The following is a 25811-nucleotide window of genomic DNA, read 5'->3' on the forward strand; positions in this document are numbered from 1 at the left end:
TGGCCAGACTGTGCTCGCTGAGTCTGTACATCGTCAGGGTTTTCCTGAGGCTCACGTCCCTCACTGAGCTCAGGTACTGCGCTGCGCTGTATTCTCGATTTAGGGCCGAATAACATTCCAGTTTGTGCTGGTTTTGAATGGTGTGTGTCCAATGGGTGATGTACTTTTCTTGTTCTGTGATCATAATTTTTGAGGGCCGAATGTGTGCGAGTGTGTGTGTGTCCTGAGGCCGGCTGATCTCTGTGTGTGTGAGCTCAGTCAGTCTCAGCACCAGCTGACACAGGGGACTCCTCGTCACGCTCAGCTCTTGGTGTTTCAGGGCTTTGTAATGGTATGTGTTGGGGTCGCTTGTTTTCAGGTGTTTCCAGAATTTGATGGCTCTTTTTTGGATGTTTAGAAGGAGAGGGTATTGGCCTAATTCTGCCCTGCATCCGTTGTTTGGCGTCTTTCTTTGGACTTTGAGGATTCTTTTACAGAAATCTAAATGTAGAATTTCAGTCGGATGTTTTTCCCAATTTAAGAAATCAAATTTTATAGAAGGACCCCACACTTCACTGCCATATAAAACAATTGGTTCAATTATAGATTTGAAGAGTTTGAGCCAAATTTGGATTGGGATGTCGAATTTAATGGTTCTTTTTATGGCATAGAAAGCCCGTTGAGCTTTCTCCTTGAGTTCATTCACAGCCAGAGTAAAGTTACCCGTTGGAGTTATTTTGAGGCCGAGGTAAGTGTATGCTTTGGTGGTCTCAATGGTTCTGTGTGACAGTGTGAACGTGTGTGTTGGTCCCTGAGATCTGGAGCGCTTTTGGAACATCATGACTCTAGTTTTCTGGAGGTTAACGGTCAGGGCCCAGGACTGACAGTAATCCTCCAGCAGATCCAGGCTGTCCTGAAGCCCCTCTTTAGTGGGCGACAGGAGAACCAGGTCATCTGCATAGAGAAGACACTTAATGTCTGTGTCGTGTAGCGTGAGACCTTGAATGGGGGCATCTTCTAATATGTTGGCCAATTGGTTGATGTAGATGTTGAAGAGGGTGGGGCTTAAGCTGCAGCCCTGTCTCACGCCACGCCCCTGGGGGAAGAATTCTGTCCTTTTGTTTCCGATTTTAACAGCGCATTGGCTGGCCGTGTACATTGATCTGATCAAATCATAGAATTTTCCCCCTATTCCACTGTCAATAAGTTTTAGGTATAATCCTGTGTGCCAGATCGAATCGAATGCTTTCTTGAAATCAACGAAACAAGCAAAAATTTGTCCTTTGTTTTGGTGTACGTATTTATCAATTAGTGTTTGTAGTGTAAAAATATGGTCAGATGTGCGACATTTTGGAAGAAAGCCGATTTGACATTTACTCAAGGCATTGTGCTTCATAAGGAAGTCTAGAAGTCTGGTGTTTAAGACACTGCAGAGGACCTTCCCCAGGTTACTGTTCACACAGATGCCTCGGTAGTTGTTAGGGTCTAATTTGTCTCCGCTCTTGTGGATGGGGCTGATGAGGCCCTGGTTCCAGATCTCAGGGAAGAAGCCGACACACAGAACATCATTGAACAGCTTTAGCATGGCCAGTTTGAAGCTTTGGTCTGTGTGTTTCAGCATCTCGTTCAGGATGCTGTCAACACCACAGGCTTTCTTGGGCTCAAGGGCCCGTAATTTGTCTTCCAATTCTTCCATTGTTATGGGGAAATCTAAGGGGTTTTGGTTTGCTTTAATTGATCTTTCCAAATTGTCTAGTTTATTATTTATATTATTTTGGTTAGAATTTTGGATTTTAATTGGGCTATATAATTCTTGGAAGTGGGTTTTCCATGTCTCCCCATCTTGTATTGCCAGAATTTCTTGATTTGGTTTGTACAATAATTTTAATTTTTCCCAAAATTTGTGTGAATTTGTAGATTTTTCTATTTCTTCAAACTGGTTTTGCAAAAACTGTGCTTTTTTCCGCCGCAGTGTGGCTTTATATTGTTTTAGCGCCTCACAGTAATGAAGGCGGAGCTCCGGATTGTCTGGTTGGCGGTGTTTTTGGTTTGATAAATTTCGGAGGTTTTTTCTCAGAGCCTTACAGTCCAAATCAAACCATTTGTCTGTGTCTAGATGTTTTTTCTTTCGTTTAAAAAAGGTCAAATTACTCTTTTGTGCTGTTTTGTAGAATAGATTGTTAAGATGTTGAACTTCCTGATTGATGCCGAATTGATTTTTAGGGAATACCTGTGTTTGAAATGAATTTAAGAGGGATTGTATTTCTGTGGATTCGACTGCGTTAGTGTAATTAGTGGCGCTGTTTTCTGTCCATTTAAATGACATAATTTTGCTCATTTGATATGGTGTCCTAATTGGTTTGGGTGATGTTTCAGATTGTTTTACATAGAGTGTGATTTGGCTGTGGTCTGAGAAAGGTTTCAGGGGTTTGACTGTGAATGCCCTCAGGGAGGAAAGCTCGAGGTCTGTGATGGAATAGTCCACAGTGCTGTTACCAAGAGCTGAGCTGTAGGTGTATTGGCCGAGCGAGTCCCCGCGCAGTCTCCCGTTGGCGATGTACAGAGCCAGTCCTCGGCAGAGCTGCAGAAGCTGCCGTCCGTGAGCATTCACGGCCTGATCGCGGCTCTGTCTGGCAGGGTAAGAGGGGTACAGGTCATTATAGCCAGTAATAAATCTATTGCCTTGTGGATCTAAAAAATCAAATTCCTCTCCTGTTCTGGCGTTTAAATCACCCATCAGCAGCACATTTCCCTGGGCCTGGAAATGGCTGATTTCCCCTTCTAAGTTCTGAAAAGTTTCCTCTTGGAAATAAGGAGACTCGAGGGGAGGTATATATATGGCACAAAGGAAGACAGGTTGGGATGTTGAAATTATTCCTTTGTTAATTTTCAGCCACAGGTGGTACTGATCTTTTTTAACTAGTTCTATGGCCAGGTCGGCTTTGGTCCAGATTATCGTCCCCCCCGAGTCTCTTCCCTGTGTGACTGATGGGTGTTTAACTGATGGTAGTAATATCTCTCTGTATCCTGAGGGACAGCCAGTAAACACATCTGCTCTACACCAGGTCTCCTGTAGGATGATGACATCTACGTCTTCTAGCTCACGCATGAAATCAGGGTTTCTGCTTTTAAGGCCAAAGACTGAGGAGTTTAGACCCTGGATGTTCCATGATGAAAACCTAAGGGATTTCATCATAAATGTTTACGTTGAAGTAATCTATGTATGGTAAGTTTGCCTATTTGAGAAATAAGAGATGGATATTATTATTTTATTTTTTTCAACTACAAAAAATCTAAGGAAAACAATGAGTAGTTGAGGTCAATGTTAAATGAATGCAAAACATCGATAGATGGGCTATACACTACTAGTGCTAACAGTGGTCATAGTAGTGTGTGAAAATATGTTTTTTTTGTTTGTTTGTTTGTTTGTTACCACTGTCCACTGTGTGTAAGTAGGTGGGAGCAGATGATACCCAGCATATGTTGGATGTCGTGGAGTTCAGTGTTCGCTCGGGTCACTCCTCCACTGACCGCTTGGGCGTAGCTCGGTCTGCTGGGCTGGGCAGGGCTCTGCTGTGGACGGGCTTCGGCTGCTGGAGCTGTGGGGCTGCTGTAGGGCAGTCTCTGCCTGTATGGATCCAGTCCAGGTGCTGGAGCTCTGTGCGGTGTTCTGGGAGGGGCTCTGGATGGGGTGTTGGCTGGGGCTCTGGATGGGGCTGGGATGTAGTTTCCTGGGGTGTGTCTCATTGGCTTGGCTGGGCTAGGGCTGGTTCTGCTCCACCTGCTAATGTTTGTCTGGTTGGTCCTATTTAGGGCGACATCTTTGAGTCTCTTTGCAAGTATATGTACTAGACTCTTGTAAAGGTGGACGTGGTCATATAGGCAGTCGGTGTCCAGGTCTGGATGGTGGGCCAAGTGGACGTTAGGCAGGAGGGCACAGTGTCTGGAGATGCTGGAGTTTATTTTAAGAATTGTGTTGGGGTGGAAGTCTTTCCTCTGGAGCAGAGTAGACAGGATGATTTTTGAGTTGGGGAAGGTTTTTCTGGCTTTCTCCACGACCGCTCTGAGGGAGTCGGACACTCTGTCTTGTTGGCTCCGCAGGTCGTTTGTGCCCGTGTGGATTATGATGTGGCTGGGCCGGCCTAGCTGTGATTCTGTCAGGAGCTCCAGGGCTTTGTCAGTGGTGGGACACCAAAATTTAACCGCTTTGTGTCGGGGGAAAAGTTTCTTAATGTCAATGAATTTTCCATTTGAGTCAATGAGCAGGGCTATTTGCGGTTCCTCTGTGCTGGATGGAGCTGGGCTGCTGTGGGACGAGGGCTGGTGCTGTTGTGCTGAAGAGTCAGACAGGGGGGGCTGTGATGGCTGAGAGCTGTCCGGGTCGGGTCTCTCTGCGCTGACGGGTCGGTGCTGAGGCTCTGGGCTGGAGGGCAGTGTTTGGACTCTGTGGGTCTCTGGGCTGGAGGGCAGTGTTTGGACTCTGTGGGTCTCTTCTCCTCTGGCCAGGATGAGCTCTCTCAGCTGCTCTCTCAGGGCCTGGAGCTCACTGCTCTGCTGCTCTCTCTCCTCCTGTATGTCTCTCAGCTGCTGCCTCATCTCTAGCGTGGCCTGTTCTCTGTCTTGGAGCTGGAGTCTCAGCGCGCTCAGCTCACTCTGATAGCTCTCCTTCTCTGACTGAAGCGTTCTGGTTTGCTGTGTGAGGGCTGTCAGTCTCTGTGTTAAGCGCTCTGTGTTCTGCTGGAGTTCAGCATGAGCTGCGCATGTGTGTGACTGTGGCTGCTGTTTCAGCACAGTTTCTCTGAGCTGCACCATCTCCATCTCCAGCTTTGTGAAGTGCTCCTGGAGCAGGGGTATGGATTTGAGCAGGGTGGATGAGGGCTTCTCAGTTATATCTGCAGAGGTGGGCCTGGGGTCTGAGGTGCTCGTCTGTGGGTTCTGATCAGAGGACAGCCTTTCAGACAGTAAGGCTTTCTCATGTCTCACGGTGTCTCCAATTGCTCTGAAGTCGGCCTGGAATAATGTCAGGTTCCCCTGTACCATGACTGTGCCGTTCTTGTAGATGTTTACAGTCATCACTGTGCTGTCGGGGTCTTGTGCTTCTCTGATTTTGACTTTCCAGCCATTACAGATTCCTTCTTTCTTTACAGAGGGGTAATGGCTGATGATGGCTTTGTGCCAGGCACTGGGGTGATCAGAGAAGAAGATGAGGTTGCAGATTTCTCCCGTTTTAAACCGATCTGCGAACAGAGTCTCTGGACTGTTTGTCAGGAGTTTCTGCTTGAAGCTTTTCCTTGCGGAGTCCGTTGTGACCTCAGAGGGGTACTGTATGGGGAGGGGGGCGCTCGTCTGCACATCACAGTGGGGGGATGGGAGCTGCTGCTCTGATTGGCTCATTCTCTCTGGCTCATTTAAATTGATACATTGAGGAATGCCAGAGTGTGGGCTGGTCATAGCTTTAGCATTTTAGCATTTTAGCTTGTAAAATTATGAAAAAGGTCAATTTTATGCCCATATATCAGGAAAAAACAAGCAGTTAAGCCAAAAAAGGGTTTCCAGTGCAGTTGTAGCTGTACTCACTGCTTCTCCCTGTGTGGATAGCTGGATCTTCTCCTGTTTTAAATTTCCCTCCAATTTTGCAGCAGGCCTGCTGCTAGAAGTCTGATCCTCTGGTCCTCAGTGTTGATTATTTGAGTTTAAAGACTAAAATACTGTATTTTCTGACTTCTTTTAATCAAAGTTCACTGCTGTATGTCTTATTCTCATAGATTGTGTAGATTTTTGATCCATCTCTCATCTCAAAATAGCAAACAAAGAAGAAAATCTAAGAGCTCATGATGATCATGGCTTCTCTCACTCTCTCTCTCTTTCTCTCTCTCACTCTCTCTCTCTCTCTCTCTCTCTCTTTCTCTCTCTCTCTCTCTCTCTCTCTCTCTCACTCTCTCTCTCTCTCTCTCTCTCTCTCTCTCTCTCTCTCTCTCTCTCTCTCTCTCTCTCTTTCTCTCTCTCTCTCTCCCTCTCTCAGTCGTGAGGAGGCTGCGCAGACAGTCTGTGTGCATCTGCAGTCGGATCACAATCCCTGGTCCCCTGAACATCCTAAGACAAAGTTCTGTTATAGAACTGTGAAAGGTTCCCGTCAGGTGTGTCATATTTAGAACCCATCACTTTTAGAGTTTTTGGAGTCATTATATGGATTTAGCTTGATGGGCGGTGAAATGCTGTTTCCTGCACACTGAGCTCTCCTCTGTTAAAGACTTGGATTCCCATCCTAAACACAGACAAAGTTTCAAACACTAATGTTGGACGTTTGATGGAGTATTTCTGTGTCAAAAATACTCCTTCCGGTTTCTCACAAGTTTCAGAGAGTTTTTTTCGAGTATGGGTCGGCTTGACGTCGATAGAGCGGAAGTGCGTCGATAGGGCCGTGTGTGTTTCTGACGGAGCGGTCCCAGCGATAAAGGTTCGGTCCTGCTTTGGAAGCAGCCGGTGAGTTAAACTGCTTCAGATGTCTGTGCTGTCGGCTATCGTCGCGTGAGTAAACATCAGTAAACGACACGATCGCGTGCTTCGTCATTCAAATGCGCTAACGGACTCCATTGCTGTTCTCTGTATAACGTTACACTAGTCTGACGTGCAAAACCGTTTAGCTTGCTACTGCTAAGGTTTAGTCGCATACAATAGTCCATAAACCGAATCATGTCCTCATAAACTGCGAGTAAACACACACAAATGTTGACAGGCCACTAAATACAGTCCATACCACAGAGACGGACGTCCTGCTGCTGCTGCTTCTCCTGTTCAGTTTATTTCAGCCTCCGGATCTGATTCTGGATCATTATCTGTATTAGCTGAGATAGCGATGGGCTTCTCCACGCTTGAGGACGTCACCGCTTTGCGCGCTCGTCATTCTTTAGCTCCGTCCACTCGATACGCCTCGTCATTCTTTAGCTCCGTCCACTCGATACGCCTCGTCATTCTTTAGCTCCGCCCACTCGATACGCCTCGTCATTCTTTAGCTCCGCCCACTCGATACGCCTCGTCATTCTTTAGCTCCGTCCACTCGATACGCCTCGTCATTCTTTAGCTCCGCCCACTCGATACGCCTCGTCATTATTTAGCTCCGCCCACACGATACGCCTCGTCATTCTTTAGCTCCGCCCACACGATACGCCTCGTCATTCTTTAGCTCCGCCCACACGATACGCCTCGTCATTATTTAGCTCCGCCCACTCGATACGCCTCGTCATTATTTAGCTCCGCCCACACGATACGCCTCGTCATTCTTTAGCTCCGCCCACACGATACGCCTCGTCATTCTTTAGCTCCGCCCACTCGATACACCTCATCATTCTTTAGCTCCGCCCACTCGATACGCCTCGTCATTCTTTAGCTCCGCCCACACGATATGCCTCGTCATTCTTTAGCTCCGCCCACTCGATACGCCTCGTCATTCTTTAGCTCCGCCCACACGATACGCCTCGTCATTCTTTAGCTCCGCCCACACGATATGCCTCGTCATTCTTTAGCTCCGCCCACACGATATGCCTCGTCATTCTTTAGCTCCGCCCACACGATACGAAGATATGAAGGATGCAATACTACTCTATAGGTACTCAAGATTGACATGAGATTGACCCACACTGAGTGCCCCCCCCTTTAAATTAATTGTGTTTTAATCTATTTTTATATTTTATTTTTGTTTTACTGTTGTCTTTTTTGTTGAATTCAAAAATGAACATTACAGGCTAACATACGTAAGATTCACAGACGGAGATAATTGGCATTACAGAGCTACATTAAAGGAAAAAAGAAAAACACAAAAGCAACAACAATAAAAAAACAACAACAGCAATAAACATATTAACAAAAAATCGAATCTGGCTTTTACGATCTCCTAATTTGGCATCTGTAGCCTACAGCTAACTCTTTTTAATTAAATATATTAAACTGGAGTGAAGTTTTGAAACCTTTACGTTTGTGAATAAAATATTTTACTAAGAAACAGACAATTCATAACAACGTCTGCATTTTGTCCAAACTCCAAATTTCACCATGTCGAACCCCCCCCCAATATAACCATATTAGTACTTATTTAGTCTAAATTAAGATCACAATCTTGTAGATGAATCTTGTAAATATGTTAAAAACCCATTTTAGTATAGTCTATGCACTATAATCTTCTTTCCCTCACAATCACAGTTGAATTTGGTCCAGAAATCACTAGCACTGACCAAATCCCTCTCTGCCGCCGCTACTATTTCACCTCTTTTATATTTAAATATTGTATATAATGAGTACAAGTGGAAGGCATTACTTCTAGTGCTGGGGAAAATTAATCGCGATTCATTTTAATGTATAAATAAATACATACACATGCATGCATAATTTTATAAGTATTTGTAAGTATATACTGTTGATATTTTAGAATGCAGACGTTGTTATGAATTGTCTATTTCTTATTAAAATATTTTATTCACAAACATAAAGGTTTAAAAACTACACTCCAGTTTAATATATATAATTTAAAAAGAGCTATCTATCTGTACAGATGCCAAATTATGAGATAAAAATGATATAAAGGCAGAAAATGATTCGATTTGTTTAACCCTCTAGTCTTTATATATTACATGTTTCCTGCTGTTGTTTTTATTGATGTTGCTTTGTTTTCTTGTTTCCTTTAATGTAGCTCTAATGCCAATTGTTACATCAGTTTGTGAATATGTATATATCATTTATGTTTTAGAATAGAATTTTAAAATAAAAACATAACATAACATGCATATCACATGCATGTGTGTTTTTATAAATACATAATATTTATACACAGTACACACACATACAGCTCTGTAAAAAGCTAAAGGATCACTTAACATTGAGGGGGGAAAAGAAAGAAAAACTGTTAATTTATTAATAAATATATAGGCTAACACTGTTCTAGAGAGTTTTCGATATTTTAATCCAATAATTTACATATTGTACCTTTAATAGCCTAAACACAGGCTTGACTCCCTGCAAACATAAATTCACAGTTTCCATCACTGCAACTTCCCGAAACACACACACACACACACACACACACACACACACACACACACACACACACACACACACACACACACACACACACACACACACACAAGAAATGAAATACTCATCCCAAGCAAACTTCTCCTGACTGAGCACACACTCGACTGCAACACAGAATAAAAGAAGCCTTGCAAATGAATCTTTATGGCCACGGAAAATATGTATACCGTGATAAAATAGGACATATGCTACTTTTTTTCTCCTTTTGCATGTGTCATGGAATTGTCTCCATACCAGATATCTTACCATTGTGCGCATGCGCATCAAACAGGGATTTGGGAGAGTCGATCACGTCTTCAGCGCTGGACAATCTGAATCATTTCAGTCAATCGGTTCGTTCGGACGGTTTGTTTCAATGAACTGGTTCACAACCGAGTCACCAATCAAAATAATTCACAGAAGTTTCCGCGTCTAATTTTACTGTTCTTGATGTAAATGGGTTGTTTAACACTATAGGTGTTTATTATTTATATAAATAATATATAAATATTAGATGCTTCATATAAAGAAGCATCAAGTGTTGCGTAACCGTACAACATTATTATTACTCACATCCTTAGTAATTCATAACCAATAAAAACAAGCCAATTAGGATTTATAAATTCGGCAATATTGTTTTAATCCCAGTTATGACCTACACAAAGTGATCTACAAACGACTCGCGAATCGGTTCGCCCGAATCATTAAGGTTCAAACGATTCAAAACAACGAGCCTTTCGTGAATCGAGGATCACAATCAGCGCCGTGTAACGGGATCTGTGTTCCGACAGGGCGATGGCTCGGACAGAACATCGATACAGAATAAAGAAGCTGAACACGGAAAGCGATTGTACCGGGTCGTGCTGTATTTAAACGCGTGATGTAGTGACGTCAGAGGAGCGTCTGCAGCCTCATTGTCTGTAATAATGCTGCTGATTTCCGGCACATATACCGGTATTTAACGCGTCCACGTGACCTGTATTCTCCGTATTGCATTTAAATCTCCAATTTAAGACGAAATGCTGTTTATTTATCTTATAACACGATGGATTCTGTACAAAATCAGTCTGTGATCAGCATATAGTCAGTATAATGGTATTTCTGGACTGATTAACAGCAAAAGGTTTCAGATTTGTCTTTTATTTGTATTAGTATGCTGGTTAATATATGTTGACAGAGTTTTGGCTGGGGGTCAGTGTTTGTTCGGACACCCCAGCTGGACCGAGAGCTGAGAACCTTCTCAGAAACGTTCGGACAACGTTCTGTCAACGCTCATCCAGTAACCTAAAGTTATCTGGTCTTTAATATGTTCTCTAAACTTTAAGCGTTATTTATATAATCCTTTTTTACATTAAAAAGCTACATTCCCATAATATTGTACTGTAGAAAGTTCTCATAACGACCATAAATTCAAGAAAAGCTTTCAGAAATAATGTTTTCGTAACGTAATGGGAACATTAACGAAACGTTCATAAGGATATATTTTGTTAGCTGGGTCTCTAAACTGTACTTTTAAGAAGGTTAGGTCGCTACTGTGTGCCATTGGTCCACCCATGCCGGTGTCCTGCTGCGGGACAATCCATCCAGGCTCCTCCCCGAGGAAAGTCATCCAAAGCCAGGCAGAAATCAGGACTTGTCTGGGCCAGCCGTGCCCTTCTACTGGGCTTAAGATGCTGCGGACGGCTTTCAGTCTGGATGGAGTTGAGGAGCGCGATGAAGAACAGGAGGATGATGGAGAAGATCAGAGGGATGGTGGGATCCCCTTCATCATTAATAGGGGAGGTCTGCCCATAAACGAGGAGACCTGGGAGCAGATGTGGCGGCACGTGGCCCGCATCCACCCGGATGGAGAAGCACTGGGCAGGAGGATCCGGGGAACCAGCGACCTGCCCAAGGTAGAGCTTTCACTGCCACCAAATCAGTGTCAAAACATCCAGACCATCTTCTTCTGATCAGCAGAACATGCGTGTAGGGTTTGAAAACTTGTTTCAGTCATGGAATTAAAAAAAAAGTAATTGCGCACTGCAAACAATGCTCTTCTTACTCAGTATTTTTGTCCTTTTTCTAGTCCAAACATCTTAAACTTCTTAAAACAAGAATAATTATGAGGAAAAATTGTGAGATATAAACTTGCAATTGTGAGACAAAATATCTGGAAGTATTTCCCCCCCCCCCATTCATTTCTCCCATATGGATTTCAAAAAAGTCTTGGTTAATGCGTTTTAAACCACTGAAATAACCAGTTAGGAGGAGAATCACAACATTACAAACTGATCTGAAGCAAAATAAAGTATTTCAAAATCAGATCAAAGTACGGGACTGTGAATTAACGGCTTTAGTGACGGAAAGAACTACAAATCCCATGAAGCAGTGCGATCAGCACAATTGAAATAAAAGCGATGGAGAAATATAAAACTACTCATTAAAAAATGTGGATTAAATATAAAAACAACATTCTAAGTTTATTGCAAAATATACATTAGGACTGTCAAATGATTAATCGCCATTAATCGCATTCCAAAATACTGTGTATTATTATTCTGTGTATTTACATGTATATATTTCAGAAACAATTGTTATATTTATATCTAAAAATAGATATTTATGTATAATATATAATATAAAATATGTATAATGTTTAAGAAATATTTGCATGTATGTACTGTATTATATATAAATATATAATACAGTACATACATGCAAATATTTCTTAAATGTATGCGTGTATGTATTCAAATACACATAATAATTATACGACGTACACACACACATATATTAACGCACAGTATGTAAACACAAACTTTTATTTTGGATGCATTTATTAGGATTAATCTTTTGACACCCTAATATATATTTTATACAAACATGTTCGTATTTTAAGACACTCTGATTGGTGGAATTTTCTGCAAAGCATCATGGGTAATGTAGTTTTTAACCATGAATTCCGATTGTTTCAAAACTAAGCTGAAATAATGCAGGCTGACAGCTTCAAGAGAAGCAAATACTACCTCATTACTCACAGCAGGTCTGCCTTTAAAGGTTTATAAGTTATGATTGAAAATCAATTTACTTATGGAGAGAATTAATGGAGGTTTTACTTCCAGCACCGGCTGTTGCTCTCTATTATTTCTATTTTCGTTGTGGTGGAAAACCTGAATTATGAAATATAACCTCAAAATTCTCAGAAAAAAAGTTAAGGATAAACTCACCACCATTAAGCTTCAACAACTCGTTCAATCTTTGTAAGCATTTATTTAATAGAATATAATATTTGAGATAGAATAGTTGATATATAGCATGAGTAGATGAGTTTACCTGTTTGTTTTTCCTTGACATCCTCTAGTCTCATTTAGACAGTATTAATAATGTGTTTTATGTCATGAGGTTGTTGTGTTGATCACAGATCTTATTTCAGGCGTTTAACCAAACCCCAGTGACCCCAGGACAGCAGAAGTGGATAAAATGCCTGCTTTATGTGACCTCTGTAGTGTATCAGTGATGTATCAGCGGTTTATAGACTGATCTCCACTTGTCTTGCTGACTGTATTCCTTTAATTCATCCCTTGTAGACTGAGCGAATCAGATGCGTCTAATCAGTATCCAGTGAGTTGAGCTGCACGGTGACACTGTTACTGCTCGACTGATATATACAGCACAAAAATACATACTGAGACTGTTTATTATCCATTGACATTAATGATGAGCCTGGCCTGTTATTATTAGTCCCAGTGATGGAGAATTGATTTGATTGCTGTTACTCTTCTGTGTCTCTAGATTCCAGTACCAAGTGTGCCTACATTCCAGGCCAGCAGCAGCGTTCCTCATCGCCTGGAAGCCATTCAGAGATACATCAGGGACTTGCAGTATCCTTTCACATCAGGAAGTCAAAAACCGTATCAGCATTTTTGTCAAAATGAAGTGAGCTAGTGCTTAAAACAAAATATGTACACCGATCTGGCATAACATAATGAGCACCTTCCTAATATTGTGATGCTCCCCATTCTGCTGAGCTGTCAAACCATGGACTCCACTGACCCCTGAAGGTGTGCTGTGGTATCTGGCACCAAGATGTTAGCAGCAGATCCTTTAAGTCCTGTGAGTTGCGAGGTTGGGCCTCCATGGATCGGGCTTGTTTGTTCGGCTCATCCCACAGATGCTCGATTGGATTGAGATCTGGGGAATCTGGAGGCCGAGTCGACGCCTCAAACTGGTTGTTGTGCTCCTCAAACCATTCCTGAAGCATTTGTGCTTTGTGTCAGGAGCATTATCCTGCTGGAAGAGCCACAGCCACATGTGTTCCCCAGGTAAACCACACACACACACACACACACACACACATCCACGTGATTCCTCAGACCAGGCCACCTTCTTCCATTGCTCCGTGGTCCAGTTCTGATGCTCACGTGCCACTGTTGGTGCTTTCGGCGGGGTCAGGGGTCAGAGGTCACCCTGACTGGTCCATACGCCTCAAACTGAGCTGCTCTGTGTATTCTGACAGCTTTCTATCAGAACCAGCATTAACTTCTGGAGCAGTTTGAGCTCCAGTAGCTGGTCTGTTTGATCGGACCCCACGGGCCAGCCTTCGCTCCCCACGGTCATCAATGAGCCTTGGCCGCCCATGACCCTGTGGCCGGTTCTCCACTGGTCCTTCCTTGGAGCACTTTTGATAGATACTGACCACTGCAGACCGGGAACAGCCCACAAGAGCTGCAGTTTTGGAGATGCTCTGACCCAGTCGTCTAGCCGTCACAATCCGGCCAAACTCGCTCAAATCCTTACGCTTGCCCATTTCTAACACGGTTCCCAGGGCCTTTGGAAGAGAATCATGCCCACAGCATCACAGATCCTCCACCATACTTCACGGTGGGCATGAAGTGCTTTTCGGCATACTAATCTTTTGTTTAACGCCAGACCCACTTAGAGTGTCTGTTGCCAAAAAGCTCAATCTTAGTCTCATCTGACCAAAGCACACGATCCCAGCTGAAGTCCCAGTCCCGCTAATCAAACTCCAGACGTGTACGCTTGTGAGTGTTCGTGAGAAAAGGCTTTTTCCTTGCATGCCTCCCGAACCGCTTGCTGGCCTGTAGAGAGCGTCTGATGGCTGTTTTGGAGACTTTGTGACCCCGAGATGCCTCTCTGATGCAATTCTGTGACAGTGAGCTTAGGACATTTTTATACTTCTCTTACCATCTTCCTCACTATGCATTGTGGATAAGCCTCTTCCAGCCGTTTGTCACTGTTTAGTTGTTTAAACTTCTTACTATAGATTCCTCTGACTATAGATACGGGGACGTTAAGGCGAGTGGCTATTTTCTTGTAGCCGTTGCCTGACTTATGAAGGTCGACACACATCTGCCTTTCTTGAAGGGTGTGTTTTCTTGTCTTTGCCATGTTGACAATGTGTAAGAGAATCAGGCCTCTGTGTCACGTCATATTTATACCCCAGGGAAGCAGGAACTCATCAATTACTCATTAAAATCTCCTAGATACCCTAACCAACTTTAGCAACTACAGAAAAATATATTTAGAAAAATATAAATTAAATTTTCAGAGGAATTGTTAGGGGTGCCAATAATTGTGGGACACATGATTTCAAGGTTTTTTTTTTCTTTCTAAATGTCTGATTTTTTTACCACCAAAGTAATGTGCTTAAATGAAAAGTTGAATTTTCACTTTTTTGCATTTGGGTTTTATGTTGTTTTTAAAAAAAGGGAGAATTTTTAGAAGTCCACGACCACATCTTAAACAGGGGTGCCAATAATTGTGGAGGGCACTGTATATATATATATATATATATATATACAGTATATCCCAGTTTTTTCGTTGATGTGCTCAGTTTTGTTCCTCCGTGTTTTAGTTCTGCTCCTGTTCCACGTTTCTCTGATATTTTAAGATAGTTTGTGACTTCTGCTGATAAATAACGCACTATATTTGGATCCAGTTCTTCCTCATTTCTGAGTCTGCTCAGCGCTACAGTCTCTGATTGAATGTGATAGTCGTAGAAATTGCTGTGAGTTTAGAAGTAGATTCTCTTTGATGATATGACTCTTAATATGGGTTATACTCTGTAAGCTCTGGTGATGTGGCTGACTTTATATAGTTCTGTGCTTAACATTGTCCGTCAGATACAATCACACTGGGACACAGTTCTTTGAGATCAAGAAGAGCAGGCCACTCACAGCGTAAGTCCAGTCCACACATCTAAGTTCATCCTCGAATTAGACGCCGCAAGAGCTGTGACTCGGGCCTGCGACATCAGGCGCCATTCAGAGAACAACTGCTAATCAGTTTAATGCCTGAGTTTGAATTTCGGTAGCAAAAAGGATGCAACATTGTAATTAAAATGATGTGTGTAGAAAATTTTTATTTTCTTAATTAATTACACATAAATATACACACAACATATTTCCAAACCATATCAGAGCAAAATTAGTCAAAAATACTGAGGTAATTATGTTTTGTCCAAACCCTTGTAGCTCTGAGTAGAAGACTTGGCTTTGGCTTTAATAATGACAACAGATCAAAACTAAAATCTTATTTACAGACTGCGTCTATTGTCATAGTGAAATAAGCCATTTAGACTATATTTTTGTACCTGCACAATATTCATGATTTAATACTAATGGAGCAGAATAATGCAATCATCAGATGTTTTCAGACTCTTATTGCATTATCTACAATTTGTTCCTCAGATTAATGGACATTGCCAAGGAAATGACAAGAGAATCTCTACCAATCAAATGTTTGGAAGCCGTTATCCTCGGAATGTATCCTTCACTGTGGAATTGACTGAAATTTGGGTTAAATACATGAGTATTATTAACACAGACGGATGTCCAATGAAAACGCCAGAGGGCCTAATCCAGAGCCTTGTGGCATTCCAGTCCTTACTCTGTCTGTGCTAGACTGGACACTTCCTCTTTCACACAAACAAAGTGGAAGCAAACAGACAAATAGGATCTAAACCATCTTAATGCTTGTCCACAAATCTTCTATAATCTGCCCAAGGCAGTGACAAGCTCTTTGGTGTCAAAGGGGCGCTAAAATCTAATAGTACTAGAAGAGCGATGCAATCACCGTCAGACTTTGAGCTAAGACCTAAATCTGATTTAGACTCTAAATTGCTGGCATAAATTGAGGATTTGAGATGGGTCTATGAATATTTTATGCTGGATGATTAAAATAAACTCAGAATTCAGTTTGGTCTTCCAGTAATGTTCAACAGAAAGAGGGATGCAGGCAACAAAAGGATGGAGTAATGATGGAATAAATATCAGTTTAAAATATAGCTCAGCAAACAATAAATCTGTTGATGTTCCAGAGACAGATGTCAGAGAGCAGCGAAACATCGCCTTAACAGAAGAAGACGAACGCTTAATTCTGTAGCCTTGCCCACCTCGTGCATGTCATTTGTGATAATGGGATAATGTCCACCCAGCCGGTTGTTATCTCAGAATAAACCCCTCCAGAGTGATCAGGACCCCGAGGCGAAGCGGAGCGTCACTCTGAAGGGGTTTATTCTGAGATAACAACCGGCTGGGTGGACATTATCCCGCTTATTACACGCCTACTAGTCTCAAATAAATTACACACTAAATATTGTCTCGAGATTAAATATTTTATTAGCTCTAACGCAAAGCTTCCGCGAAGAAAAACAGCTCCAACCTGCTTTAAGCCTTTATCTATCGCTGCTAAATGTTGAGAATGAATGCTGAAAGGGTTAGTTCAGCCAAAGATGAAGCCAAGCCTCTGATTTACTCACCCTCAGGTCATTATAGGTGTTTATGACATTCTTCTGTCAGACAAATACAATCAGAGTTATATTTAAAAAGTCCAGGCTAACGTTAATCCCAGCAGTAGTTGGAGCTGTTTCTGAAGTCCATTAAATGCAGCTGTCCGTCAAATAACGCGCTCCACACGACTCCGATGGGTTAATAGAGCCTTCTGATATCTATATTAAAAAGGTTATAAAGGAAACCCGCCTTGAAGTCTTCCATTGTAACCCACGGCTGTTTAAGCCACAAGATGGCGCCAGCGTTAAGCACAGAAGTAGAACTGGTCGAGATATCTCGCAGTACCCGGATGAGCGGTGTGTGTTATCTGGAAATAACATACCGCTGGAATGAGTGATTGACCAATCAGAATCAAGTATTTCACAGAGCCGTGTCATAAAGATAGGCCTTCAATGCGGCATGCCCATAAAAAAACTGAAGCGTTTTAGGAGCTAGGCTCAAAACCAGGGTAGAAAATAACCCATTACTAATTCATTATGATGTTTTTGAATGTAAAAAACACAAATGTCATAAGTTGACCTCACAACAGTAAAAATAAATAAATATATAGCTTTAAGCAGCAATTGTCGGGGCCAAGCGAAAAGAAGAAGATAAGACATTCCAGCATGACTGGGTGTGTCAGACCAACTGCAATAATGAGCCTTTGAAGACCTATTAATAAGGGGATTTAGCTGTAAAATAATAAATACAGTCAATAATAATGATTTAATGGTTTATCACTTTCGACCAATAGATGGCACAGTTATGAAATTAATGTGGTGTGATGAGAATAAAGCCTAGTTCACACTGCCTGATTTTTGCCCCGATTTTGAGTCGCCGACAGGTTTTGTGAAATCGCCGACAAATGCCCGAGATCATCTGCAAATCGGCGCTCGTGCACACGAGTGACAAACACGCAGTGTGAATGATCAAAGACGCGATCAGAGAGAATCGCAGACGAGTCGCCGATGCCTGTGAGATATTTGGCATGTTTAATATCTGGACCTAGCAGTCCAGATATTAATAGCAGTCCAAACATCTAAAATGTCTCAAAACAACAAGAATTTACTAGACAAGCAAAAATTATTGTCCTGTTTTGGGAAAAATAACTCAAAATTTTGCAAAATAATCTGCCAATGGGGTGAGAAAAATAATCTGGTTTTCTGTTTGAATTAAGATTATTTTTCTCACCCCATTGGCAGATTATTTATCTTATTTTAAGCAAAAACTCTCTTCATTTTGAGTTATTTTCCCCAAAACAAGACAATTACTTTTGCTTGTCTAGTAAATGTTTCTTAAGGTAAGAATATTTAGATATTTTAGTCTAGAAACAAGACAAAAATACTAAATATGAAATGCATTTTTTGCAGTGTAGAATAAACACGAGTGCAACTTTGGACAGGTGGTGACGATAGAGGGAATGAGTTAGAGACTCTACATTCGCTATGGTAGATGTGTGGACTGTCCTCCATCAGTGTGCCAAATTTCATAACTTTCCCGCAAGCGGTTTTATGGGCTGCCATAGGCTCCCAGAGTGGAAGAATAATAATAAAAGTAGGAATGGCAATGATTTTCACCATCTGTGCTTTGCCCCCAATATAAAAAAGCCAGTTTATGACCCCTTTAACCACATAAGGAAATCTGGCAACACTTTATTTTAGGGTTCAGTTATTAACTATCAACTAGATTATTCCTATGATTTAGTCTGTTTATGAGCACTTCTAAAGCTCATATTAATGCCTTATTCTGCATGAGCTTATTCTACATCCCTTAATCCGACCCAATACCTAAACTTAAACGCTACAAAAACTACCTTACTAACTATTAATAAGCAGTGAATTAGGAGTTTATTGAGGCAGAAGGCGGAGTTAATAGTGAATATGTGTTCCCTAAAAGTGTTAAAGTGTTACCGAAAATCTTAAGTATTCAAAGCTTTTGCGCAGTAGCATACGCACAGGTGAATCAGGCTGAAGTTTAATTTCAGCTCTTCCCCTGTTCTTGTTGATAATCTGTTGAGTATAAGACTTAACTCAGCTGGCCTGTCAGTTACCTCACCAACAGCATGCCGAGCGTTGAGCGGTTTCCTCTCAGCTTTAAAACTCATTTCTCAGGGAGTCATTTCCGTCACATTGTGCTGGGCGTCCACAGCGGAGGCCGCTTCGGTGCTCTGGGCATCAGCCGGCGCGAGGACCTGATGTACAAACCACTGGAGTACCGGACGCTCAGCGACCTCCTGCAGGAGTTCCAGGCGGCCTACCGGGGCTACTGGCACACGCTGTGCAAAGTCAAGATTGGGCATTACGTGTCACATGACCCCCACAGCGTGGAGCAGATCGAGTGGAAGCATTCGGTTCTGGACGTGGACAGGCTGTCCAAAGAAGAGCTGAGGAAAGAGTTGGAGAGACACACCCGGGATATGAGGCTGAAGGTACGGATGAGATGCTTACACTTAAAGCGTTAGTTCAGTCAGTAATGTAAATAGTGTGATTAATTCCTCCTGTGGTTGGCCAGCCGTCAGACCTCCGCTCATCTTCACACACAGATGAAGATATTAGTGTTGAAATCCGATGGCTCAGAAAGGCCTTCATTGACACCAATGTCATTTCCTCTCTCAAGACCCATAAAGGCACTAAAGACGTCGTTACAAAGCCCATCTCACTACAGCGGCTCTACAATCATTGATGAAGAGGCCAGAATAGAGTTAGTGCGGGAAAACACTAAATAACGACTTATATAGTGATGGCCGATTTCACTTCTTTCTCAAAAGCATGTGTTAAGAAAATTGTAACGGTAAAAAAACAGTTCATAACAGAAATAAGCAGTACCTGTGAAATCCATCCTGACAGCTCTGAAATATGAAGTATTATTATAGGCTTACTATAGTGATTGTAATGCTTAGTCCAGGGTAAGAAGAAGGATTATGTTTATGTAAGAAGAAGGATAGATTATGTAATTTAAAAGGAAATGTTTTTTTTATTATTAATCCAATATAAAAGTTCTTTATTAATCAAAGAACCTAAGCGTAAAAATGACTGAAAGTGAGGAACACATGGTGGTGACACTGCAAAAAATGCTCTTCTTACTCAGTATTTTTGTCTTGTTTTTTAGTCTAAATATCTAAATATTCTTACATTACAAAACATTTACTAGACAAGTACAAATTATTGTCTTGTTTTGGGGAAAAATAACTCAAAATGAAGAGAGTTTTTGCTTAAAATAAGATAAATAATCTGCCAATGGGGTGAGAAAAATAATCTTAATTCAAACAGAAAACAAGATTATTTTTCTCACCCCATTGGCAGATTATTTATCTTATTTTAAGCAAAAACTCTCTTCATTTTGAGTTATTTTCCCAAAACAAGACAATTACTTTTGCTTAATACTTAAAATACTTTTAAGTAAATACTTCTTGTTTTAAGAAGTTTTAGATGTTTGGACGAAACAAGACGATTGAGATGAGCATTTTTTGCAGTTGAACTGAATAGCTGTGAGGATAGATTAGTGTTAATGGAGATTGATGAGTGGCTGGAAACTTGAACAAAGGAAACATGTGACTAAAGATGAACAATGAAAATGTCCATGAAAGTAAAACTTACAGAACATAAATGTGACGAGACGTGGTCTTGAGCCGTAAAATGGATGAGGCAGTGGTTCAGGGGACGGGCAAAGGGCCGGTGAAGGAGGAAGTCCTGGCAGAAGAGACTAGATTGGGAGAAGCCTGGAGCAGGTGGAATCCCACAGCGGCATTGAAGTCAAGTCATCTTTATTTCTATCGCTCTTCTCCAGCGGCGATTGTGTCAGAGCAGCTTCAGTGTTAAACAGGACAATACTGCAGCAGAATTAGATTTGGCTGTACAGTCGTTCTGGAGTAAACAGTGATGTTATCAGCTTATTTTAATTTATCATAGAGAGACAATGGTGGCAGATCAGTAATATCGTTGATACAGTTAATTTAGTAATTAATTTTATTTGTATATTTAGTTGAATAACTCTGGTCATAATGTTAGTGTCCCCAACTGAGCAAGCCAAGCCAAAGGCGACCAAAGGAACCGAAACTCCATCAGGGCATGATGGAGAAAAATAAACCTTAGAGAAACCAGACTCAGTTCTCCTCTGGCCTATTAACACACAGCGGAGGATTATTATTCTGGACACCGCACAGCTCAGAGGTCAGATTAGATGGGAAATGGTAGAGGTATCACGCAAGAGACGGGCTTATTGAGGATGATGCTGCGATAACTGAGCTGTTTTTCCCTCCATATTCTCACTATATCAGACTATATAAAGCATAACCGTCTGATGTATCAAATATTATACTTTTGTTCGTTTCAATCAACTGTTCCATTGTGTTTCAGATCGGTAAAGTTGCTCCACCGTCGCCCTCTAGAGACCGGAGGAAGGATGTGGGATCTCCTCTGAGGAACCCAGGCAGCCCGATGCGCAAGAACAGCCAGGGCGACAGACGGTACCTAAAGACCATTCTCCACTCGCCATCAGAAACACTAGAGCTGCGTCTCGATTCACACACTATCCATACTAAATAGTATTCAAAAATAGAATTAGTATGTCCCAGATCGTAGTATGCTGAACAGAGTATTTCAAAGATACCCGGATGGTTTAATATTTCCAGTCAGAATCTGAAGTGCGGATCGACGCTCACTCTAACGGCTGATATTACCCACAACCCATTGCGAGTTGGACGAGGGTTCGATTAGAACTACAAACACGGATAAAAAGCATTAAAAAACTACAAACATGACAGATGTGCGAGTCCGACGGTTAAGTAGAGATGTTTAGCTAAAGGTTTGAGTGATCAATTATCAGCATTTAACCTGACAAAAAGATATTTATTCAGTGCTATCCACATTATATTATATCTGCAGCAGCATTGAGAACTTTTGTAATGACATGTTTGGGATTATATTATATTTTATAATATATTTAAACTGCAAACACACGAGGAGAGTCTCTGCATTAAAGACACACACATTTCTCTCCGATACGGCAGGAGATTAATCTGAATGTGGAGGATTGAACTGTGTGATGATTGACAGGGCAGTTAAACAGTGATGGGATGTTCGTAACTAAGCAACAGAGCCCGTTAAAGATGACGAAGTAGTCCCGAAGCTTGCATACTCTTCTGCTACACACTCAAAAGTATGAACTTTTTCATACAGGTCCTTCTCAAAATTATTAAAACAATAAAAGACCTGAAATATTTCAGTTGGAGTGCAATGCATCTAAAATATATGAAAGTTTAATTTTTATCATTACATTATGGAAAATATAGAACTTTATCACTAATGAAAATATGCTAATTTTTTGAGAAGGACCTGTAGAGGCGAACTGGGACGCAGCATAGCTGTTCTAACCACTAGGTGGCGATGTTTCCTCAGGCTGTCAGTGGAGAAGAGAGCGGGGCCAGCCGCCGATCTGAACGGATACCAGATCAGGGTGTGAGAGATTCGACATCAAGAGGATCGTGTGCTCGCTCACTCACACCTCAAACCATTAGAAACACTGCATCATATTTATATTCATTTCACATTTAATCTGTAAATACTCTTCAACATGTAACCTTTAACTCTACTAGTTATCTAATGTACAGGCTAGTCTGTAGTGCCTTTGATCAGAAAAATGATTCTCTTTCTAGACATCTACTGGAGAAGCAAAATGACTGAAGATAATACGTCTCGCTTTCTGAAAAGTGTGTCAAAATGAAGCGAGTTTGAAGAATTTGTGCTTTAAAAAAATACTAATTATCTGTGAGTGAGATCATAAAAATTTTTTTTCTTCTGACTGCATAGATATTTGTTCTTTTAAGCAAAAACGCACTAAATTTAACAGAAAACAAGACATGATTTTTCTTCTCCAGTAAATGTCTCTCGACTGAAGAACCTTTAGCTTTGTTCTGAAAACAAGACAAACTCTGAGGAAGGAGATGGTGTGATGATATGAGCATGTAAATCAGCAGACAGGGTTCAGCTGTTCTTCAGTGAATGCAGCACTCGCCCCGTTGGGTTTTTAGGTTTTATATTTTTTAACTCTTGAAAGACTTGCTCAGTTACAAGAAACATATGAAGTCAACATGAAATGATCACTTACTAAATTCATATTGCTGCTCTTATGAAGAATGTTTCATCAGCACACAATATGCTAGAGAAATAAAGGTTTGTCTTCAGAATCCCTCATAACTTCCTCCAATTCCTCATCATCTTCCTCTTTCAGCTGATGTCATCAGACCACCGGTTTCTGTTATTCCCTTAACTAAGACGAGTTGATACACACCTCTCTCGTCTCAGTGTGTGCTCTTAATCTCTGACGTGCGGTGACGATCTGATAGCATTAGCTTAGCCCACTAAGCCCAGTTCATTCACTATGGTACCAAACAGAGATCAAGTTAGAAGAGACCAAACACCTCCACTTTTCAAAAATCCTCCCTTACATCTCCCCCTATTGACGGAAATGAGAGAGAGAGGGAGGATTTTTCAGCCGCGACTTTTTACTGCACCGAGTCGAAGTACTCTCAGAAGTGCTAATCCGCCACACATTATAGTTCTCCTTTTAAACCCGCTTAGAAAAGCGCCACGTTTTATTTCATGTCCCCGTACTTGATCGTTCAACTATTGGTGTAACTGTATTTAAATAGAGGACACGTGGAGGAGTTTGGTCACTGCTAACTTGATCTCTGTTTGGTACCATAGTGAATGAACTGGGCTTAGTGGGCTAAGCTAAATGCTATCAGATCGTCACCGCGGGTCAGAGAGATTAAGAGCACACACTGAGACGAGAGAGGTGTGTGTCAACTCGTTTTAGTTAAGGGAATAACACAGTTTAATATGAAAAAGCGGTGAAGTATCCCTTTTAGATCTGGAACCTTTTTAAGGATTTCCGCCTGGATTTGGCCAACCCAAAATTAAAAGCTTCCCATACACACATACAGTGGTCTAAGTTCAAAATGTTGATGTCATTTTACAGGAAACCCTTTAAAGGGGGGGGTGAAACACTCAGTGTCAGTCAATCTTATGTCAATCTTGAGTACCTATAGAGTAGTACTGCATCCTTCATATCTCCGAAAAGTCTTTAGTTTTATTATATTTATAAAAGAAATACGGGCTGTACCGAGTCTTTCCGGAAAAAACCGAGCGCCTGGAGGCGTATCGAGTGGGCGGAGCTAAAGAATGACGAGGCGTATCGTGTGGGCGGAGCTAAAGAATGATGAGGCGTATCGAGTGGGCGGAGCTAAAGAATGACGAGGCGTATCGAGTGGGCGGAGCTAAAGAATGACGAGGCGTATCGAGTGGGCGGAGCTAAAGAATGACGAGGCGTATCGAGTGGGCGGAGCTAAAGAATGACGAGGCGTATCGAGTGGGCGGAGCTAAAGAATGACGAGGCGTATCGAGTGGGCGGAGCTAAAGAACGACGAGGCGTATCGTGTGGGCGGAGCTAAAGAATGACGAGGCGTATCGTGTGGGCGGAGCTAAAGAATGACGAGGCGTATCGTGTGGGCGGAGCTAAAGAATGACGAGGCGTATCGTGTGGGCGGAGCTAAAGAATGATGAGGCGTATCGAGTGGGCGGAGCTAAAGAATGACGAGGCGTATCGAGTGGGCGGAGCTAAAGAATGACGAGGCGTATCGAGTGGGCGGAGCTAAAGAATGACGAGGCGTATCGAGTGGGCGGAGCTAAAGAATGACGAGGCGTATCGAGTGGGCGGAGCTAAAGAACGACGAGGCGTATCGTGTGGGCGGAGCTAAAGAACGACGAGGCGTATCGTGTGGGCGGAGCTAAAGAATGACGAGGCGTATCGTGTGGGCGGAGCTAAAGAATGACGAGGCGTATCGTGTGGGCGGAGCTAAAGAATGACGAGGCGTATCGTGTGGGCGGAGCTTAAGAATGACGAGGCGTATCGAGTGGGCGGAGCTAAAGAATGACGAGGCGTATCGTGTGGGCGGAGCTAAAGAATGACGAGGCGTATCGTGTGGGCGGAGCTAAAGAATGACGAGGCGTATCGTGTGGGCGGAGCTAAAGAATGACGAGGCTTATCGAGTGGGCGGAGCTAAAGAATGACGAGGCGTATCGTGTGGGCGGAGCTAAAGAATGACGAGGCGTATCGTGTGGGCGGAGCTAAAGAATGACGAGCGCACACAAAGCGGTGACGTCCTCAAGCGTGGAGAAGCCCATCGCTATCGATCTCAGCTAATACAGATAATGATCCAGAATCATCCAGAGGCTGAAATAAACTGAACAGGAGAAGCAGCAGCAGCAGGACGTCCGTCTCTGTGGTATGGACTGTATTTAGTGGCCTGTCAACATTTGTGTGTGTTTACTCGCAGTTTATGAGGACATGATTCGGTTTATGGACTATTGTATGCGACTAAACCTTAGCAGGAGCAAGCAGAACGGTTTTGCACGTCAGACTAGTGTAACGTTATACAGAGAACAGCAATGGAGTCCGTTAGCGCATTTGACTGACGAAGCACGCGATCGTGTCGTTTACTGATGTTTACTCACGCGACGATAGCCGACAGCACAGACATCTGAAGCAGTTTAACTCACCGGCTGCTTCCAAAGCAGGACCGAACCTTTATCGCTGGGACCGCTCCGTCAGAAACACACTTCTTTGGTATGATTTGGTGAAGTCCTGACAGCAGTGACCGTGGAGATCCACTTTGAGACGCGACTGAAGCGATGTTGTGAAGCTTCCCGTCATTTCTGCGTTCAAATCGGTTCAAATGCAGCGCTGCCTTCCCAGAATGCTGTGCTGAAGCGCTGAAGTCGCTCGACGTCACCCATAGGAATAAAGTGGAGCGCGGCGCGGACTATAACGACAGAAGTGTTCACGGAGGACTGGATCTGCAGCTGAGAGTGTGTATGGGCGTGCGTTTCCTCTCTCGCTCTAGTCACGCGCACACACACCCTACCGGGAGAAGAGCCCGTACGGCCCATACAAGGACCTTCCGCTCTATTAACGTCAAGCCGACCCATACTCGAAAAA

The 25811-nt window shown here is 42.4% G+C and overlaps 2 protein-coding genes across 2 annotated transcripts; one reads left to right on the top strand and one right to left on the bottom strand.

Moving 5' to 3' along the window:
* Positions 1–3408: 3408 nt before the first annotated feature.
* On the bottom strand, positions 3409–5430 carry LOC137090475 (mediator of RNA polymerase II transcription subunit 15-like). The gene has a single exon (XM_067454437.1). The coding sequence runs from the start codon at positions 5428–5430 to the stop codon at positions 3409–3411; it is 2022 nt and encodes a 673-aa protein (XP_067310538.1).
* Positions 5431–9767: 4337 nt separating this feature from the next.
* On the top strand, positions 9768–23524 carry vash1 (vasohibin 1). Its single transcript, XM_067454755.1, has 7 exons — positions 9768–10937; positions 12817–12905; positions 15168–15224; positions 15735–15809; positions 18861–19242; positions 21170–21279; positions 22211–23524. The coding sequence occupies exons 1-7, from the start codon at positions 10596–10598 to the stop codon at positions 22272–22274; spliced, it is 1119 nt and encodes a 372-aa protein (XP_067310856.1). The 5' UTR covers positions 9768–10595; the 3' UTR covers positions 22275–23524.
* Positions 23525–25811: the final 2287 nt, after the last annotated feature.

The sequence above is a fragment of the Pseudorasbora parva genome, chromosome 10 (genome assembly GCF_024679245.1).
Source record: "Pseudorasbora parva isolate DD20220531a chromosome 10, ASM2467924v1, whole genome shotgun sequence".
Lineage (NCBI taxonomy): Eukaryota > Metazoa > Chordata > Actinopteri > Cypriniformes > Gobionidae > Pseudorasbora > Pseudorasbora parva.

What these genes read in the sequence shown, in the direction of transcription:
- LOC137090475 (XM_067454437.1), bottom strand. Translation starts at nt 5,430, where the DNA reads ATGACCAGCCCACACTCTGGCATTCCTCAATGTATCAATTTAAATGAG.
- vash1 (XM_067454755.1), top strand. Translation starts at nt 10,596, where the DNA reads ATGCCGGTGTCCTGCTGCGGGACAATCCATCCAGGCTCCTCCCCGAGG. An exon ending in AAGAGCAGGCCACTCACAGC is followed by an intron (nt 15,225 to 15,734) that starts GTAAGTCCAGTC and finishes TTTGTTCCTCAG; the next exon opens with ATTAATGGACATTGCCAAGG. An exon ending in AACAGCCAGGGCGACAGACG is followed by an intron (nt 21,280 to 22,210) that starts GTACCTAAAGAC and finishes ATGTTTCCTCAG; the next exon opens with GCTGTCAGTGGAGAAGAGAG.